General features: G+C 37.1%; 2 protein-coding genes across 5 annotated transcripts in view; one reads left to right on the top strand and one right to left on the bottom strand.

The window, feature by feature from the left end:
- LOC145985800 (uncharacterized) overlaps positions 1 to 3752 on the bottom strand; it is a 36316-nt gene extending 32564 nt beyond the window's left edge. For all 3 annotated transcript variants that reach the window (XM_083119885.1, XM_083119884.1, XM_083119886.1), the window contains exon 1: positions 3576 to 3752. In XM_083119885.1, coding sequence (XP_082976011.1) covers positions 3576 to 3679 — 104 coding nt within the window. In that variant the 5' untranslated portion in view covers positions 3680 to 3752. The remainder of the gene's footprint in view (positions 1 to 3575) is intronic.
- Positions 3753 to 9639: 5887 nt separating this feature from the next.
- LOC145985068 (uncharacterized) overlaps positions 9640 to 16221 on the top strand; it is a 70079-nt gene continuing 63497 nt past the window's right edge. For both annotated transcript variants that reach the window (XM_083118639.1, XM_083118638.1), the window contains exons 1-2: positions 9640 to 10032; positions 13562 to 13788. In XM_083118639.1, coding sequence (XP_082974765.1) covers positions 9917 to 10032; positions 13562 to 13788 — 343 coding nt within the window. In that variant the 5' untranslated portion in view covers positions 9640 to 9916. The remainder of the gene's footprint in view (positions 10033 to 13561; positions 13789 to 16221) is intronic.

Here is a 16221-nt window from a genome sequence, read left to right as displayed (position 1 = left end):
TTTTTCCCGCAAAAAAAAGAGCTCTAAGGCCCACCCAGCCTAAAATCAAATGGTACCCGGCGGGGGGGGGGGGGGCAAATATGGCCGCTGTGTGATGCTGATCACATCTCCCAAGATGATAGACATTGAAAATATGTGGGGCTCTACCCCCACATACCCTAAATGTGCCTTGATGGCACTGTGCCATGCACATGCAACTTTACCTTTACCTGTATTTATTGTATTTGTTTATGTACCCCTGAATAACTATACGTTTATTTTTTACATGCGCATGTACGAACCCTCTACCCCTCTGAGGGCCCCCAAAATGCTTACTTGTCTCCGGATGCCCCCGCACTGCGGGGTTTTGCGGCTTGTAGATCCAGCACTGGGGTGTGATACACGTATGGTTAGGTGAACACATTCACTGAGGTAACAAATAGTTTAAATTTTGTAGAATGTGATTTTGGACACAAGGAATTCATCGAAATTGATCACTATACCTGGTAATTCATATATTTTTCAGACGACTTGGATTGTATGGCTTGACCTTATCGAAAGCGCTCAAATGTCAACCTCTATCCAGCGCAGTATACCCTGGAAACTTTAATCTTGCAGGCGAACGAGTCTCTGTCGCCTGGAATCACAGTCAAAATAATAATTTGTGGTGGGTTTTATTTTCAGTGTCTGCGTGTATTTGTTTTCGCCCTTCGTCACTTCCACCCAATTACCATTGGACCTCATCGTCTTCACATAAAACAAATCAGTCGAATCAGCAACAACTTACTCTTCCAAAAGTGGAGTTTCATTAGTTCATACCACTTCGAAAGTTGAGGTGGTAGTTTCAATTTCACATTGTTTCATTCTTGGATCAAGGCAGCTAACTCCGTGAACAATAACGTCGTTTTCCGAAAGTTTCAAATATTTGTCTCTGGCAATACACCATCCCGCGGTGGCTCAGTCGGTAACGCGTGTGACTACCATGCTCAAGGTCCCGGGTTCGATCCCCGGCCGGTTCAAATCCGGGAACTTTTCTAACGGTGGAAGTGGCCCCGGCGCCTACCCAGCGTCGAATAACATGGGTACCTGGGGGAAACCCTGGGGGGTAAAGGCGGTCAGGGGCGTGATGCTGATCACATCACCCCCACTCATGACCGGATCAAGAAAGTGTGGGGCGTTACCCCCACACCCCCTATACGCCTTCATGGCGTGGTGCTATGCACAGGGGAACACTTTATCTTTTTTTGTTTTTTTAATACACCATCTTAAATGAACGCATCTTTTATGGTGGTGATATAACACGTTCCCTGTGAGTTCTTCTCTATATTTTTTTCTCCAATGGCATAACGTTGTCGCCTTATAATGAAGAGGTTTTGCATAACACTGGTTCGAACTCCACTTTAAACTGTAGTTTTAGTCCCGATTAGCCTATCTGAGCATAAAATTCTACTTAAAAACAAATAAACAAAATTTTCTTATGGATACTTCGTGACATACCCTTTCTTCTTTACTTCATCTGCATCTACAGAGTCTGTTGAACCTTTCGGCTAAACCTCTAATGCTTCTAAAGTTTATACCATTCTCATCGTGATTCATTAGTTCTCTGACGCCCTCAAAGAAGGCTATCCTTCCAACCCCTTCTTCTTTTAATTCTAGGTAAGTTAATCACAAGAAAAATCGCATGATTACGTTACTGATAGGCAAAATGTATGTGTGGAACTAGGATTTCTAAATAGAATTAGCCACCCATTATCAATTCAATAATTCTGTTGCTTTATACAAACCCACATAACTGTTACATCAAAATTAATATAGCTCGGTATTGTAGTGGTTATTGTGATTGCTTCTTATTAGTATTTATTAGTAGAAGGAATACAAAGTTGTTATTTTGAATACCGTGTAGATATTTCAAAATGAAATATAAAAATTGTAATGAAATAAAGAAAGCCTACTTCTGGAATTTCAATGTAGACCTAATTAAAAAGTCGAAGTAATTTATCGAGTTGCTGGAGGATGCAACGATGAGGTTTTTGTTTGTTTATTTATTTAGAGATTATTTTAATCATACGCAGGTACGCAGGCCGGGATTTCTATATGTGAAGACCCGGAGCTTACAACACCAAGACCCCACCCCAATCCCCTACACAGTTTCAGTTATAACTTTTCGCCAAGCTACATGAGCTGGTTAGTTATACGTATGTCGACATTTTTTCATCACACCCAAAGTACCCAATTTTTTCTTTATGTGATACTTTTTAAAGCATTTTTTCCCCAGTGAAGGCCCGGAGCTGCAGCCCTCAAGCTCACCCTAAATCCTGATCTCATTTTGACCATAACCTGCATAATTTTGCACCTCCTAATGACAAAGTTAAATCAACTTTTATGGGATGAGGATATGTAAACATTTCTAGTATAGATAATATTCATGAGTAAAATATAAATGTAATGAACACCAGAATACACTAATTTATTGCAACATTCACATATCTCTAAGTATATGTACTTAGTGAATTTGATTGGGTGGGCAATCGGGTGGGCACAGGAATTTTTGGGTGGGCACTTGCCCACCCGTGCCCACCCCTGTCGCCGTCCCTGACCGGTATCCTAGTGTGCTGTGCTAACCACTCCGACACAAATATCGGCCCTAGGGCAAATAACTGTTATTTTTTAAGCTGTAATTGTGTAACCTCTTATTATTACAATAATGTTTGTCTAATCTGTATACTTTTTATAATCTATATAAGCAATATACAACACTCAGAATGAGTCAGACAAGTAATGCAGAAGTTAAACTTATAATCTCAACACTACAACCAACTATCCTCTTTTTAATAACTGTTCATTGGATTGTTGATGTAGCCTATTTAGCAGTCAGTTCAAAATAATGAACATTATGATAAGAAGGCGGCATGGTAAAAAAAGAGTATGGACAACTACCTTACCAAAATGCTTCTTGAATTTAGTGGTCTTCAAGTAATTTTCATTTCAACTGTGAGAAAAATGACAAGTACAAAAAAGGTAGTAATTTCCAACTTGTTGAAGGAGAGAAATTTACATCATAGCTTGAAACAATAACCAGTATGAGTTGACATTGTCTCAAATAGAAAAATTGTCCTTAAATCCATATGATATAATTGTCTTTAGTGCTTAATTGTAAATGTTTTGACCTGTTCGACATCATGTACATTTGTACACATTATGATCGAATGAACGGAAAATAAATAGTGTCATTTTTGTAAGTTATGTCTATGTAGATTATGATTATATAACACGAGGGAGTTACCATTTTTCGCTGGTGTTATTCATTCATGGAGGTCTTATTTTTTCATTACTTGAGACGTGTAAAGAACCAACAAAGAAAAAATAATAAAAAATGTAATTCTCCGTTATTTCCTTATTATTATTCTCCGTATCTACTTTTCTCCTCGGGGTATAAATTCAGAACATTCTAGTCCTGCCACATTTACTGATTACAAAATTTCTGAAAAATTCTAGTAATCGGTTTATAATTATCAGAATGGGTAACGCTGTCTTACAGTTAGCCTACTTTCATAAAGATTTCTCAAAAATATTAACAAATGATTTAATCAAACTACCTTTCAGGATCAGACGGAAATGAGAAGAAGCTTTTATCCTTGTTTATGGCTTTTTTATTATTGCAATTTAATGCCATACAACTACTTCCGTATCTTCTGGCCATCTTTTGTCAGTCTTTTATTAATATTCAGGTACTTGAATTATATACGAAAACATACAATTATAATAATCCTTTGCTTTACCGCATTTCGTAATTCCCATGTACATTGTTGCCAATACAATGGCTCGCTAAAGAACAATCGAGGAAAAATGTTTTAATTCCACTTTTTCGCTCAGTGAGGAAGGATAACCGGTGTTGGAATTATAAATTAAAGTGGGATCAAGAATTGTATAACCCCACAATATTTCAATCCTGGAAGACTTGCTTGCAATGCGATATGGAGGTCTTATTTAGAGGAGTTAGCCTCTACGCTGTCGGAAAAGCTGCGAGCATGCTGCAAATAATGTACAAAGTTCATTCAGAAAAGATATGCAGCTTGGTAATTAGTTTCTAAATCCATCATATTTGCAAAAGATAATTGTCATTTTTCAGTTACGATAAAGCTGCGTTTATAGTTGAGTCAAGAGTATGCTTTCTATCTGATAATTTCTCTGAATGTAAAATAAAAATCTCTTCAAGGAAATGACTTTTACGTTGTATAAATAATATCATCGTATCTTATTCCACATTCAATACTTATTTACACTTTGGTAGAAAGGATGACAATACAAGTTTAGTACCCAATTTAAATATTTATGCAATTGAAAGATATTTATATGTCCAGCAATATAATATTAAAAATAAAAATATTTTGTAGCAGACGACCAACAAACTGTCTCAGTGTTGCCCGCCTCCTACCTAGTGATGGGTTCAAGCCGTTCATTTGTGCGAGTCGACTCATGAGCGCTCGCTCATCGAGAAGAGTCGTTCAAATGAGTCGTTCAAAAGAGTCGCCAAGCTTCTTTTTCTCGAAACACATGCTTGAAGAGGGGGAAGGGGGTAGGAAAAAGGTCTTTGGGGGTAGGTGGTGTTGAAGCAGATGATTGTATTTAAGTAAACGAACACAACGTACGTCCTTCAAGATTAATAAATTGTATTGCATTTTTGTGTATGTGTGTGTGCGTGTAGCCGACTAGATGGCCAAGATTCTGAAGTAATCGACATTTGATCTTGCCACAGAAGTTCCCGGGATCTAGTCCCGGTCTGGGCAAGGATATTCTTTACGAGTGTCCCTTCATCTATATCATCACGCATCATCCTCATCGTCGCGATTACTTAAAATTTGAAGAAAAGCCCCATGAAATAAGAAAAATACAAATACGATTCTGTATGTGTGTGGATATACATATATGTGTAAACAGTAAACACACACACACACAAACAAAATTTATACTTTTTTTTACACATACTTGTTTTCATTGCTCTGCCTCATGAGTGAGATTTTCTATATTTGTATCTTGTTTCAGTTTACATTTCATGCTGCGGATAATGCAAATTATGCAGTACGATAGCATGCACAGAAATGCTATATAATTATATCAACCTTTTATTAGTAATAACGTGCATTTACATATTCTTCCTTTTTTGCATTCGATCACTGGTTTTAATATCGCAACAAAATGCACTTCAGATGTGCGCTGCGACACATGCTTGCATTTCCACGAGCATCGCTCGTTCACGACTCTTGAAACAGCACGAAGAGTCACAGCACAGTCCCACGACTCTTTCCCCATCATTCGTTCACGACTCGCGAGTCGGCACGAAGAGTCATTAAGCACCTTAGCGACTCTTCTCCTCCCTCATCGTTCACGACTCGCGAGTCGGCACGAAGAGTCATTAAGCACCTTAACGACTCGCTCGCCTTAGCGACTCTTCTCCTCACTCATCGTTCGCTCGCGAGTCGCGAGCTCTCTTACACAAGGCGCGGCGGCGCCAGTCTCGCCAGCAGACTGGATCTACAGTTTAAAGTAGGATCCACCCGCTCGCTCTCCGCGGATGGCTAACAGCTGTGTTTAAGAAATATATATCGCTCTTGAACATTATCCATGTCCATCCCATATCCATGTTTTTGTTGTTCTACAGTCATTCAATATAAGTTTCTGCCAATATCATAATGTATGATCGAATTTCTATAAAGCGGGCCAAATTATACGTATGTATTTTTTTTAATGTTGCTTTCTACTAGTAAAACACCTTAACACGTAGGCTCACCGCAGATGGCCAACAGCTGTTTATATCACTCGTGAACATGACCCATGTCCATCTTACGTAGTTGTTCCTAATTCTGCAGTCATTCAATAAAAGCTTTTTTTGCAGTATCATGTACGATGAGATTTATGATTAAACTTCTATATTTATTCTTTAATGCTGTTTTCATTAGTAAAATATTTACACGTTAATGTTAATTAAATATTTCACGTCATATGAAAACGATTTTGTCAGACAATGTTTAAAGTTCACTTTATGCTCGGGATTGAAGCTACATTTTAAACTGGGGGTCTAAATCACTGGGCAAGGTGCCTCCACCGAGGATCGAATCCGAGACAGAAAGCGATTTCCTTACCAGGATTTAACAAGGAATGAAAGGATGGCTGAATAACATAAATAAAACATACTCCATGGTGCATGTTCTTTGTTTCTTGGTTTCTATGTTGGCCAGCTTGAAATAATCTTGGAGTGACAGATAAGTGGTGTCGCCCTCCTCAAAGTAAGCCTATTGACACCGAAAGTTCCGGGTTCGAACCCCAGCCCAGAGATGAGTGGTAATCTGTATTTAACCTCTTGTCAATTACTCTAATCACCATCCATCCTCCGTCGTTGCCTTGTAACGATACCTGGTGGATCCCACTTTAAACTGTAGATCCAGTCCCGATTAGCTTATCTGTACGTAAAATTCATTCATCCTCGCTGTCAATACTAAGTAATTAGGTATAAAAGATGCATAAAATACAACAAAGCGTGTTAGGCAGTTAAAATATTAAAACTGAATTAATAAATTATAAAATATAATTACTGCATGCTAATTTATAAGAAATTATAGCATTTTAAAATTTGTTTGTTCCTTAATGGGAAAATAACTAGTAGCTTATTTCTTCTGTTCATTCTCATGTTAACAGATTTGTTTTCTTGGATAAATAAAATTGAACGTGCAAATTAAAAGGTTTACATGTGCACGAAGCGGAAGAGCAACTCGATCGAGTATCGTGGTGAGACAAGATGACTTGGCACATCGTTTCAACTCGTGAATGAGAATGCATATCTTGTTCGTGATTTGATTTCAAGTTAAAAACACCTGTCAGGTCTTGTTCGCTTATCGATTTCAAAGCATAAATCGGTATCGTTACTCCAATGAGACGAGATTCTCGGACAGTACATTTTACACAGAGTGTCTCTCATCATCTCACCAACTTTGGAAGGGTTGGCCCTGTTTTAATTGCGATTTTGTAATGCCCTGCTACTTGTGAAACTGATTCACTTCCAACAATTTCAGTCGCCTCTGTGGAGGAGTGGTTAGAACAGTGCGCTAAGAGGAATCTCGGAATTGAGTGTCACTTCATCAATTTCATTATATCATCACTGATTTTCATGTTCGCGATTAGCCAAAGTGGCAGAAGAGCAAAGCCTGGGCAAAAGTGGTATCCCGAGCCGCTATGTGTTTCCACCGAATATCGGCCTCAGGATTCCCTGCCCTCGTGCCGCGATCTGCTAACCACTCTGCCACGGGGGCCGGCCCTCCCCATCACATCTCTGTTTTATACTAAAGGCTATGATTGAATATGAACTTAAAATTTTGTGTGCGTCACTTAGGCTACTTTGCACCCTTCACTTTATACGGGATCCAGCCCCTTACCAGAACTAAAATAACATAACTGTAATGTCCTGTAATAACTAAAATATTAAAATAATCTGACCGGTTAAAAGCTGAGGCTGTAAAGGCACTCTGCACACATAAGGACAAAACACAGGACAACACACACACACATTCCTACGAAAATTATACTGGCCGTAGGTATAGACGCCAGAGCCTCGTTAGTCTGCAAAATGCAGTCCAGGGTGTACTATGTGGAACTGAGGTTGACAATTGGGTGTACTACGTGGAAGGATCATCCCTTACATCCCTTAAACTATATTTCTCGAGACCCTTGATGTGCTAACCACGCCGGCATACATTATAGAATACTTGAGTTAGTTTTGTCAATATTAATTTTATTGATTGCATTTTTGTTTTGCAATGATTTTGCGCACTGAATTTTCATATTTATCTTTGCTTTTCATTTGTGTTTTACTTTTATTTTGTATATAATGCTGTGTTTCTATTGGTGTAAATTTGTGATTCGTCTCTAATAACGTTATCATTTCAATGTGATTTAAATTTTAATCTTCTAATCTCACGTGTATAATATATAAGTATATGTATGTACACATGCATACAGAGAGAAAGAGAGGGAAATTGCATGATATGATCGTTAGAGGGGAAATCCCCACCGTTCCCCGCATAATTTCAAATTTGTTCCTTGTATTACACAAAATATATTAAATTAATGTTATAACAAATTGAATATCTATTATAGATCGGATTATAAGAAATTATGTATAACTGCGTGTGTGAGCGTGTGTTTGTCTCTCAGGTTCTTTATTAAAAAATCAGAAAAACAGAACATAATGTAGTATTCAAATATAAAAGGACCTTCATTTCACGAGTCCACTTATAATTAATTCATTATCATGTGGTTTGTTCTATTAGGTAATTCTTAACTGAATATAAAAAATTGTAAGTTATAATTTTTGTTTTAATACATGTTTCTTATTTTCACTAAAGGTTTATCATTTGAACTTGTGCTTGCTGCTTGTATTACGTCATTTTTGGATTTGGAGTAACAGAAAACAAAAGGTGTTTATTGTCTTTGATCTTGCTTTAGAAAATAATGATTGGTTGATTGATTTGGTTTATTTTACTTCGCCTTTCTGTCACTTTTTTTGGGTAATCGCGAAGATCAGGATGAGTAATGAAGTGTACTAACCACTCCACCATGGAGGCCGGCGCTTTAGAAAATAATTAAAAGTAACAATCGCTTTCCACACTAAGTATTTTGTGTTGCAAATTATAAATTACTGCCTCCCTTTTCTGATTCACTTTAATAGCATAGTGGTTAACGCTGTCGTGTATTAAAATGGTTTGCTTGGCAAAAATTGTTATAAGTCCACTTTTATGCTCCAATAGGCTAATCGGGTCTCCCCGATGGCGTAGTTATAACGTCGCCGGTAATCAAGGGGTACCGTGTTCAATACAAAGTGTAGGTTCGGATCCCACTTTAAACTGTAGGTCCAGTCCCGACTATCCTATCTGCACATAAAGTGGACTTAAACAATAACAACTCAAAATAGGCTAATCGGAATATTGCAATCAAGAGGTCTGTGCCTAACACCTTCCCAAAATCTTTACAAGACTCCCCTAATATTTTTTACTAACATTTAATTTCTTGTAATTTTAGCGCTAATGGTTTGACCGAACTTGAAACTACAGGACAAATTTGTTGGCTGTTCTTCGCTGCCCGTCATGGGCTGAGGTTGCGCGCTCTCTCTCTCTGCAAACAACACTCGCGAGTCGCGAGCTCGCGAGTCGACTCTTTCCTTCGTTCAAAGAGTCGCTAAAGTGTGCCACGACTCTTTGAACGAAGGAAAGAGTCGACTCGCGAGCATGCTCCTTCCCCTCTCATCGTACACGGCACGTTTCAGCCAGCTTTACTCAACTAGGGGTAGGGAAAAGGAACAGAGAGGACCCCCCCTCCCTCTCCTCTCCAGTCCCCATTTGCTGCCCGCAGAATCGACTTGCTTTCTTTCAAAAATTCCGGCCGCCAGGCGAGTATACACTTGCGCATGCGCCTTCCTCGCAAAATTCGTGGAAAGGAGAGGGAATAATGGAATAATAGTTGCTTGGCGGGCGGAGGAGTCGTGGCACACTTACGACTCTTTGAACGTGTCGTTCAATTCTGGTGAACGAGTCGTTCACCGCTCACAAGAGAGAGTCGTTACTTTTGAACGACTCGTTCACGAACGACCCATCACTACTCCTACCTGTTTACCTGTATAATGATAAATTGTACGTGCTATGATAACTTGGTTATTTTGGTAATTAAGTTCTTGTAATTACTACTGACAAACAGAGTCGCACCTGTTAAGTAACAGAAGAAGAATATGTGAAAGAACCACGTAATTAAGAATCATTAGGACTGTAAATGGTTTATATGGGTGTAATATTTTAGTGCACAGAAATAATATGACGCGTTTGCCTGTAAAACTAATTTTGTCTCGATTGTGAAGGCAATTTTAAATTGTTTCGTAAATTTACACTGATAAAAGATGAAGGAAAGTGGTCAATTATTGTGCTCTGCAGCTGATTGCAAGAATAGTACAAATACGTTAGATTTGGACAATATGCCTCTACATTTTTTTAAGTTCCCGAAGGACCCAGAAAGGTGAGTTAAGAATTTTAGAATTTTTAATCTCAAAATTGTTTCTAATTGTCACATCCAGTGAATTAGTGATTTTAGAAACTACATTATAAGGAAGATTAGTACATATTTAAAAATAAAGTACAATGAAATTATTGTTTGAAATTGGGTTTGTAATTTGAAATTTTATGTTACAGTAATGTTGATGTTATTCTGAAGTTACATGTAGCCCTGATGTAGTTATTTGGTGATGGTTCTTTTGAATTACACATTTGTATTTGCATTATATTAATAACGTAGTTTTTGAGTTCATATTTTAAGCTGTTTGTTTAGTTTTGCATAAAACAGTACATTATTTTCTTTGATTTGGTAACAGTTCCGGGTACTACTTTACTATACCGGAGACACCTATCAATGATTTATTTCGCAATTTTTTACATTGCTTACGTAATATTCTGCATTGCGGAACATTTATTTAGGTGAAATAATGAATTTCTAACGAAAATAATGTCTATTTCGTACATTAACGAGTACTTACTGGTGTTCCTTATTTCCCACAAACCATCCACGTGTAGCCCCAAAAACCATAACATTAGCCCAAAAATTCACGATAGCCCCACAAACCATCACGGGGACGAGGTATGCCTACTAGGTTAGGTTAGGCCTGTTAGGTTAGGTTCCATTAGCACTTCTTTCGTTCAATTTAGCATATACGGACAATACGAGAGCATATTGTGCTCTCGTGCGGAAAGCAAATGGCGGCAGCAGCAATAGCGCGTCGGAAATAGATTTTCGTAGAAAACCACATACATTCGCATTAAAATGGATCAAAACTACATTCCCGAACATCAACAATGCTACAGAAAATGATTTGCGTAAGTACTTTCTCCTGTATATTTGAAGAACCATAATGTTTTGACCCAACGGGACGTCTCAAGTAAGTCAGTTTACCCCATCCTAAAAAATTGGCAATCATAATACTATTATTATTATTTGTTCAAGTATGGATGACATAAATGATATTGTAAACAACAAATAAAATTTGATCTCCTGTTATCAAAAGGATAATTGTAACTTCGGTGTTTCTCTTTTCTCCTGATCAGCCTTTGATGTCAGATGCCAGAACTGTACATAACCTAGCTTAAACATTTACTGCTCTAGAAATAACGGAATCCACATAAAACAATAAAAACCGCAATACGAGCTAACCTAAATAGTAAAACAGCTGTCTGCTTGAATCTACTCGATGACAGTGTAGCGCAATTAGCCCAAAGTGGCAGAAAAGTGACGCCAAATAACAAAAGTAACAAATTTCTATGAAGTACTTGAAGCAGTGTTGCCATGACACTAGTTTAAAAATTCTATCAACTTGTTTTTTAGCATGAAATGTCTCCATTTTAGATTTAGTTTTCAAGCTAACTTCTAGACTTTTATAAAACGGGATATACTGAGGATTTTCTAAAATATGGATGGGCTGACCGGGACACGTCTTCTAAATGGGATTGTCCCGGTCCAGTCAAAATGGGATTGTCACGGTCAAAACGAGACGTATGGTCACCCTACCTCCATACTCACAATATAAACATTATTAATAAATTAATTTAATATAATAAATAAATCAACAATTAATTAATGTATTTCATATTATTACCTAAGAGCAATAAGCAGAACATGTTGAAGGTTTAAAACCAATAATTATGTGATGCTAATAATGCCTTGTTTGATATGAAATAATATTTTCACTTCATGATTTCATTCTATAATTAAATGTATACTGCATATTAACTATTTTGATTGAAATATTTGAACATGATTTTATTTGCTGAGAATATAATTTTAGTCATTTTGGATATTTTTAAGTATGTCAAAACAATCCAGCAAGTCAAGAGAAATTAGATTAATTGCCTAATGGAACCACTAGCACCCTGTAACTCATAATAAACCATGCACAATTATTTTTGTCTGTTGTGGGGCCTCAGGCAAATGCCCTACTTGTCCCTCCATAACACTGGCTCTGATAAACATATATATTCTCTTGTATGTATTTCTTTTATGTTAGGCAGTTAAGTGTAACTCATTTCTCTAAAAAAAAATAGTAACTTCTTGGAAATTTCCATAGTGTGTACGTGAGGTAGTTAGGCCAACTTCTCTCTAATAATACTCATCTTTATCATCTATGATATGTGTTATGGTTAATGTGAGTGGTTTAACATTCAAATTGCAGTACAGCGTAAGTTAGCAATTTTTTTTATCAACATTGTGAACATTTCCATGGAGTCAGTAACAATTTCTTACTCTTTGTTCCACATTTCCTGCTTTCTCAAATGATGTAGCGATGTTTTGAATACCGTGATGCTCAGCTTCTTATAGAGAATGTTTCAAAAGTTGCACATCCCAAACTTTGAAAATGTATATCATGAAAACCGTAACAGATATATACACCGGGTTTTCTGCATTATAAAGCCTCATCCATTGATATATTTTTTGTTGCATAAAATTATCAGTTTACACCATACAAAAAATTAGATAAATGAATGGTTAGTAATTTTTTAAACAAAAAAAATCCGTTATATAATGGATGTTGTCAATGTTACATATTTGTAGCTTTCCTTTAAATTCACTGGTGTAGGTATTACGAGTTCTAAAATTACTAACCATTGTTATAACTGTATCTTTAGTCAAAATGAAAATAAATGTCTGATGAAAGTAGTGTGTGTTCTCCTGAAACGTCACAAAGAAAAACTGTTTTCTTATGCTTGTAATAACCGTAAACTACAGGAAAATAATAAGTATGTATTGGTACATAAAGTCTTGTTGGAAACAGTTGTTCCGTTTATTGAAAAAAAAATGATTTTTTTTATTATAGGCTACTTATTATTACTATTGCTGCTCCTAATATTTATTGATTCAATATATATTTCCAAATGTTCTATAAGGAACGTGAATGGTTCATTCATAACCTTAATTACTGCATGTAACCAGGTACCTGCAGTATATTTTGCTTTGGAAAAGGCACTTTGTATTTGGACATTAATTTTGCAAGGCAGAGGTTTATAAATTATACTTAAAAAAAGAAAGGAGTAGAAATATCCAATCAGTCAAGTTATCATTAATTTTACCAATGCACTAACTTGTTGACCAGTTCAGCAGGAGTTTTGCTACTAGTATATCGGATTAGGTGACAAAGCAATAATGAAAATATTATTTTTGTAAATGCATTAATTGATTGATTGAATTGTTGTTTTCAGTCCACTTTATGCACAGATAGGCTAATTGGGACTGGACCTACAGTTTAAAGTGGGACCTGCATCACTGTGTGCCTCCACAGAGTATCGAACCCGGGACTCCTTGGTTACAAGGAGACAACATTACCACTATTCCATCGGGGAGGCCCTCCATTAATTGATTGAGTGATTCACCTTAGGGATTACAGTAATACGTGAATTCATCAATAATACATTGATTTAATGTTTTGTAAGTGATACAGCTTTCTGATAATTAAAATTGTAAAAATGTTATGTCATGATGATTGCAATTTCTTTTGCTATTTCAGGTGTAAAAAATGGTTGGATGCTTGCCAGAGAAAAGATTTATTAAATGAGAATGCCAACTTTATTTATACAAGCTGCAGAATATGCAGTAGACATTTTGAAGACTCTATGTTTGTTAATGATTTGAAGAATTCCTTGCATGATCATGCACTGCCGACACTATTTGATGTTTCACAAACCCAAGTTCAAGAGAGGATTGAACCAACTATCCACTCCTTTAAAGTTGAAAGTAAGTTAATGAAGTGCTTTTTTTTTAAACCTTAATCTTTCCGCCTGTAACATGCATTTTTTCAGTGGAACAATCATAATGTTCTGTGAATGTTTCACAGGTTGCCCAGAAGTAATAAGCCTGACCTAGACCAAGTGATCCAATTGCAAAATAATTTGAAGAATATGTAGGGAGAATGCTTTTTTTGTATGTCTGTGCCAATTTTCGTCACTAAATGTTGGTTTGTTTCTGTAATGCAGAGCCTGGAGTGATGCCAAGTGCAAGTTGTACAGGAAAATGGAAAAGTAAGAGCAGCAAGCAGTGACCCTTCCACTGCCACAATGAAGAGAGAGGTAGCGGAATTTAAGCATGGAAGAACAAGGGCAGAAGATGACCTAACTCAGACAGACTGGTGAAAAATACAGACAAAGTGCACATGTGATTGTTGTAGACAGTGTGACTACCAGACACGAAGAGAAACTTCAATTTTGAAATTGACCGTCGACTATGGAGTTTATTGTCCATGACCACTAGCAGAAAGTTCATGACCAGCAAACAAAAGTTGATGATGCATTTGAAGTCAGAACAAAGATTGGTGCTGTTTGAGGCCAATTCAGATGAATTTGTGGAACGACCGTCAACAAAACCTGGCCGCATCATTACACTTCTGAGATAGAACGGTTTGAAGCATGTCAACTCTCCCATCTCCAATAAGGCAAGGTCTATTCCATCAGCTGGGAAAGTGATGATGCCAGTGTTCTGGGATGCAGAGTGTAAGGCAGGAAGCTATTATGCTACACTGTTGAGGAAATGCAGAGGGGATTTGAAAGTCAAGCATCACTGGAAGATCTCGAGAAGGGTGATTTTTCATCAAGGCAATGCCGTGTCAGTGCAGGTTAGAATTGCTGGAACAGCTGCTGTATTCACTCAATCTTGCTCTCTCAGACTACTATCTCTTCCCCAACTTGAAGCATTCGCAGGGGAGCTTTTTAACTGATTATGTCATCAGTGCTGTGGTTGACTTTTTTTATAGCCTTTTGAAAGGCTCTATGAAACTGGGATAAGAGCACTCCAGAAGTGCTGGCGAAAGTGTGTAGGCCTGAAAAGAGACTAGGTCTATAAATAGAAGGGTTGCCCTGGGTGGGTCCAGCCCAGTTTTCCCCACATGGGTTTTTCAGAAAAACCCAACTTGCAAAAATCCATCGAAATGTGTTTTTTTGTTTGTTTTTTCAGAAAATTTAAATTATTTTTTCAAATAATTGTGAGGTTCTAGAAATGTCAACAGTTGACAATCAGGTTGATAAAACTTGTAAAATAAAGGCTTAGCCAAACTTATGATACTCAAAATAATTAATCTGGTACAAGTCGATGTTTTTTTTTTCAGGATATTTTTGTCAAATCATGCTAGAAATGGACTTTTAAGATAAATAATACGAACATATATCCGAAAAAATCAAAAGGGTCTGAAATATTTAGATACAACAATTAATGAGCAAAGCTTATAATTCTGAAATGTGGTAGCACTTTAGATGCCAGTCACTTCTGTATGTGGGCAAGCCACATAGTTTCATCTATGACGATCAACTTTTACAATAAATTTTTTCATGTATAAAACATTACATAGGAGAATTGAGTACATTTTATTGAAATGTCGTGGAAGTAGAATAAAGTTAATTGTGGTATAATTAAATCAAACACTTTTCGAATGATTCATTTCTCAAAATTTAGTATGTGTGCGAAATGTTCTCTTTTCTTTCCAATGCCTTGCACTGAGATACTGGCCCCTCCTTCCCTCCCTCCAGTTCAGTGCAGTGATTGAACATAATGGGTTGCTTGCCCATGTAGGATAAATGTTATTTGTGGTTAGGAGCTCTATACCCAAGAAGTCGAGCACTCTCATAATCTACCACAATTTAATTTTTTTCTTAAAAATAGGGGGTGTGGGTAAATACAATGCATACATATAGGGGCTATCCACGAGTAAACAAAAACATATCGAACGGCACAATCGATTGTCGAACTGTAGCACAACAACTTCCGGTTCACGGCGGTCGGGTAATTCAAGCGCGTACTTGTGGCATTTCTTCTCGTTTTGTATACCGGATGAAATGGATCATATAAAAGCACTTGACGACGAGGAGAATAAGAGATATCAGGACAAAGTAGAGGCCTTTGCATATCAATTGGATGAGCATCTAGGAAGTAATACGGCATTATTCCAAGATGAGATCCATTTGCTGATCGTCGTTTCATTGGCGATATTTGTAGCCTACATATTAAATAGAAAGTAATTTTTCCTCAAGAGCGAGAGCGCTTAAATGCATACATTTATGTTTTAAGTGAAAAAGTGCGAGATGTACGGACATATAAAAAACGGAAATAGGAGCTTCTTTTCTTCTTTCTTCAGTCAGGACGAGTCAGAGGGATGCGATAATGCACACTTGCTGGTTTCAT

This window comes from Lepisma saccharinum, chromosome 3 (genome assembly GCF_977018435.1).
Source record: "Lepisma saccharinum chromosome 3, izLepSacc3.1, whole genome shotgun sequence".
NCBI classification, from domain to species: Eukaryota; Metazoa; Arthropoda; class Insecta; order Zygentoma; family Lepismatidae; genus Lepisma; species Lepisma saccharinum.
The sequence above is the reverse complement of the archived record's forward strand: the minus strand, read 5'-3'. Positions and strand labels throughout refer to the sequence as shown.